This window comes from Mercenaria mercenaria, chromosome 10, assembly GCF_021730395.1.
Source record: "Mercenaria mercenaria strain notata chromosome 10, MADL_Memer_1, whole genome shotgun sequence".
NCBI classification, from domain to species: domain Eukaryota; kingdom Metazoa; phylum Mollusca; class Bivalvia; order Venerida; family Veneridae; genus Mercenaria; species Mercenaria mercenaria.
Window position 1 is genome coordinate 53,518,201 of NC_069370.1, and position 5,182 is coordinate 53,523,382.

A 5,182-nucleotide genomic window follows, 5' to 3' on the forward strand; every position below is an offset into this window, starting at 1 on the left:
GATTTCAGAAGGGTCATAAAAGTGGCCTCGAGAGACAAGCTTTCCCTTTGATTTGACTGGATGGCCTAGTTTTTGACCCCATATGACCCAGTTTTAAGTTTGGTTCAGGAATGAAGATAACCATTCTGACCAAGTGTCATGGAGATAGGATGAGGCCTTTAGCTTTTGATCTGGACAGTTTTCGAAAGGAACCGAGATATTATGCACATACAAGCTGTGTGCAAGTTTGATTAAAGTTTATTGCAAAATGTGGTCCCTATCGTGTTCACAAGCCAAAATACCATATATTTGGCCTTTTAAGGGGCAATAACCCTTGAACCCATGATGGGATCTGGCCAAGTTTCGAAAGGAATCGAGATATTATGCCAATACAAGTTGTGTGCAAGTTTGATTAAAATTGATTGCAAAGTGCGGTCTCTATCGTGTTCACAAAAAATTGTGGACAGACGACGAACGAAGGGTGATCACAAAAGCTCATCTACAGGTGAGCTAAAAACAAAATGCCTCTTTGCTGAGCTTACGATTGATTAGCAATGGATGGAACTAGTATGGCTACACAGTGCTGTGTACATGCTAACAAATTAAAACGATAAAAAAATAATCAAAAAATCAATGTAATGAATTATATACATCTTAAAATTACGTTCACATTCATTCTGTTCATTTTTTTTTTTCGAAAAGGCAGCGAAGAAGAATACCTTTTTTAAATAAAACAGGGAGAGTAAAACAATTAATCCTATATACTTAATTAAGAGGTGATTTACACTTTAAAAGTAATCACATAAAATATACAAAATATGCAGGTTTTTACCAATCTTGTTAGGTCATTCGGATACTCTCTGATAATAGACATAGCAACACATTTGAAATTGCAAAGTTTTTTAACTTTCTTATAATTATATATCATGGAACATTGTTGGTCCAAATATTTAATAATAACAGAACAGAACAGAATAGAATTTTATTAAAGACCTGTACATGGTACATTGGCATGCATAATAAACAACATCTGGTCCAATCTGAAAATGGTTCTTTTAGCTCTTGCTTGTCATCACAGGATAATTTTCCATTTCAAGGACATGTTATTGCATATTCCATCTTTAGTGACAGACAGAAAGACAGACAGACATGTATTATAATGATAAGCATATTCTTCAGACTGCCATCTTCTTATAAAACAGGTTTTAATATGTAAAAACAGATTTATGAAGTCACAGCAAGATCTACCTTATTGGCTTATAGACAGGCAGACAGTCATACACAGCTAGAAAATTAAATAACATAGAAATTTTCAATATTGTCTTCTAATTAGAAAATTTTGTGATGCAATATATTCTGTGCTTTGAATTATATTCTAATAATAAGACCCATTTTATTGGCATAGTTTTTAACTATTTTTGCACAAAATTGATGTTGATTAATTTTGTCTTATATCCATATATCAAGTTTCCTGAAAAAAAAATGGGCAAATTTAAAAGACATGCAGTTAAATGCACATGCATGCACTATAAACAGAACACTATCATTTTATGTATGTTATTCATTAATTCCTGCATCAAGGCTTATCAACACTGCTACATGTGATTTATTGCTTTTTATTAACTGCAAGCTGGTAAACTGGCCATCACTTCAATTACCATGTAATTGGAGCCACCTAGGGTGCGAGTAGTGTCTACTCTCTCTCCGGCTCTGTTCCAGTAACTAATAAAACTTATTTTACGATTTTTGACATAAAACATGCACCAATTTTATTGTATGGTTCAAAATAATGGGGCTTACAAAAAAGGAAAGCACTGAAAGTGTATCCACTTATGCATGTAAGCGTTGTATGTTTGCTCCACTGCATACGCGTAATATATCTATATGGTGATGATGGCACGTTCCCATTACATATTTATTCATCTAAACGTGTTATAAAATTTTGGGTTCGAATTTTACGTTCTGTATGGATTATCTGTACTAGAGCCGGTGACCATATAGTAATAAAATGTTGAGTTCTTTTGTCTTTTTAATAGCTGTTAGCAAAGTCATAGTTCAGAGAAGATCATGCTTGCTCTGCCATTTAAGAGCATGTATCTATACTGCATAGCAATTCAGTAACAGTTTTGTCTTTTCGTTTTACTAGCTTTTTTAAAAATATTAAAGGATCACAATAAGAAAAAAGTCATTGCATATATCCATATACATGTACATATATTTGTTCGTGTATGCATGTTTTTCTTTTTTATTTATTGCCAAACATGTACTTTAGTTTGTTTCTTTTGGTCTTCTGGCAATGCAGAATTTAATTCCATATACCACCTATTCCTTTATATTTCATGCATGCCTTGGGTAATAGGATTTTCATTCTGAAATAAAAACAACAACAGTTAAACTGTGGGAAAATCCTTATGAACGAACATGCATGGGTACAAATCAGCAATGACATCATAAGATTTTGGCCACGCCCTCGGTCAATATCACATTTCCCAGATGGGTAAATCAAGAAAAAAAGATGCCATAGCCGGGAACGCTACGGCAGTAAAAGCTTTCTCTACCAATACACAACGGAGGAATACATGTATGTATTTAATCATCGTTAGATATAAATATTTATAATTAAGTAAATTTACCTCGAGTAAAGCGTTGCAATATATCAAACAGACTAAAAGACAATAACTGTACAATATCAAGTGCAACAAAAAAAAAAAAACAATATTGTCTTTGAGATACACCTTCTGAACGCTTCTAAGTATACCTTTTCCAGAAATTTCTGCACTATTTGTTTCAGAAAAAGATCACATCGTAACGTTCAAGCCGATATAAGCAAATCATTAAAAAAACACAGTAAATACCGAAATTTACTACAAGACACTTACTTTTCTAGCTGTTTACACTTAGACTCTATGGACTTCTCGAGTGCTGGAATAAAAGAAAGAGTAACAATTAATGGCTGTTTATCGTGAGTTTGACATTAAAAATGTAAGGCAAATGTTTTTTGAAAAGAGGGTGTTAGTAGGTTATGTCCAGTATGTGTTATGTGCGCAATATTACATTTGCATAAGTTCAATTTTTTACAGCAGTAGACATGAAAGTTACCCAATTTATAGTTGTATATTCAACCTTTTACAGCAGTAGGCCCGAATGTTACCCAATCTATAATTGTTTATTCAATACTTTACAGCAGCAGATGCCAAAGTTAACCAATATATAGTTGTGTTCGATATTTTACAGCAGCAAACGCGAAAGTTAGCCAGTTTTTACATCAGCGTGTTTAGTTGGTATTAAAACCAAAACAATTTCATTTAATGATTTGTGTAAATCGATTTCTACATTTCATAAATTTGATGTAAAAATACTGTAATTGTCTCTTAAAGACCCGCCACGACCTAGTGACCTACTTTTTTCACCCACAAAAACTATCTTACACTGTAGAAACAAAATGCAATTGGAATTTTAACTTAATACACTGATTTATGTACATATTGCTACATTAATACAATAACATGTTAAGATATTAAACACATTGTCTTGGCCTTATTTATGTCACTGTCAGTTTGTAACTAGATACTTGTTATTTCTCATTTTCTTCATGCAAAGCATGTATAATTACCATTATGGAAATACAAAAGAAAACAGTTATTTTGTGGTGCCTCTTTAACTGAATCGTTTATCATTGTTTGAATTATCACATGAATACTAGTAGTCAATACCTGTTTTACTTGTAGTTTTAGAACTGGTAGAAGATGCCGCTTTTGTGGTCGGTGTAGAAGACGCTGCTAGTAATGTTGTAAGTGTTGTTTTCTCTGTTTCAGAGCTCACTGCTTTTTTCTTTCGAAAAACAGAGACATGTACACCTCTAGTCGCCGTTTGCCCTGTTGTTGTTGTTGTTGCTTTTGTTGTTGTTACAAAGTCTGTTGTTTTCTCTCTAGTTTTCAACAATTTATTAACTCTTAAGTTTGTCACTGGTTTTTCTACAAATGGTGTTGTTAATAAATATTGCGGTTGCCTTGTTTGTGTCGAGGTTAAGGATGGTTTTGTTGTTGGTCTAGATAATCCTGTATGTACTAATTCAGAATACGGTTGTGATTTTGCTTGATCGGAGGGTATCGCAGTTGTTCTCTGAGTTACAGTAGTTTGAACTGTTAAAGGTTCCGATGTTATCCTTTTTGATGAAGAGACTACTGATGATGCTGATGAGGAGGAGGATGGCGATAGACTTGTTGACGATGTCGTTGCTGGCGCTTTCACCGGTGATGATGTCGATGATAGGCGTAATTTTTCCCTCATGTCTTCTGGATGAAACATGTTACTTAGCTGAAATGTACCCTCGATGTTACCATCTAAATTATGGTTAGATAATATTCCTTTTACATTAGGTTTCTTGATTTCGATGTCACTTAGGATTGTATCCACATCTTTTTTGAGAGCAGTAGGATCCAGAGTAACAGGTTTTCCAAACACTACAGGAAGAATACATATAGTCCATAACATTACAAGATGTAGCATTGTTCATAAATAGTTCATATCATTTGCAAGATAAAGGCGTTGGTTTTCACTTATTTTATCGAAAATGATGTGCAAACATACAAACGTTTTGCCTGTGTGTTTCCAAGCACAGAAATAAATATCCAAGTCAATAAGTTCGTTTTTAAAACATAATACTTTTTATAGACAACACCCACTTATTATTATTTACATACCGTTACTCAGTGCGTTAAATCAGACAAAAAATAACTCCAAAACACGTTACGTTTGTAAGATTTATTTACGTAAAATGAATTTTAACCTGATTACTGAATCACTTCATAATGATTAAACACTTTTGTCTCTTCACGCATACATTTGTCAGGGATCCGATTGGTTGCTTGACTTATTGTTTTATGTTAATTTGCGTATTCTCGTGGCAGATACGTACCATTGTGGATTTTGTTGATTTTATTTAATCATGCGTTGTGACAGTTTTGATAAATTTCATGTGTCTGAATTACAGTTTTGTGTGTTTGCGTGCGTGTGAAAGTAAACTCATCAAAAGTTTGTAAATTGTCAATACTCATCAATGATGCGAATTTCCGTGATATGTCAATGCGAAAGCTCTAGCAAGATGTGTTTTTTTTTAATCTTAAACAAGGCCAAACAATTCTCTTTTTTTCTGTCATCAGATCTATTTACGGACGAAGTTTATAATGAATGGCAAATGTGG

The 5,182-nt window shown here is 33.4% G+C and overlaps 1 protein-coding gene across 1 annotated transcript; it reads right to left on the reverse strand.

Annotated features, from left to right (window-relative positions):
• Positions 1-946: 946 nt before the first annotated feature.
• On the reverse strand, positions 947-4,804 carry LOC123561543 (uncharacterized). Its single transcript, XM_045353996.2, has 3 exons — positions 3,693-4,804; positions 2,859-2,901; positions 947-2,348 (listed from the first exon to the last, which is right to left on the reverse strand). Exons 1-3 carry the CDS (start codon positions 4,486-4,488, stop codon positions 2,285-2,287), a joined length of 903 nt encoding a protein of 300 aa, XP_045209931.2. The 5' UTR covers positions 4,489-4,804; the 3' UTR covers positions 947-2,284.
• Positions 4,805-5,182: the final 378 nt, after the last annotated feature.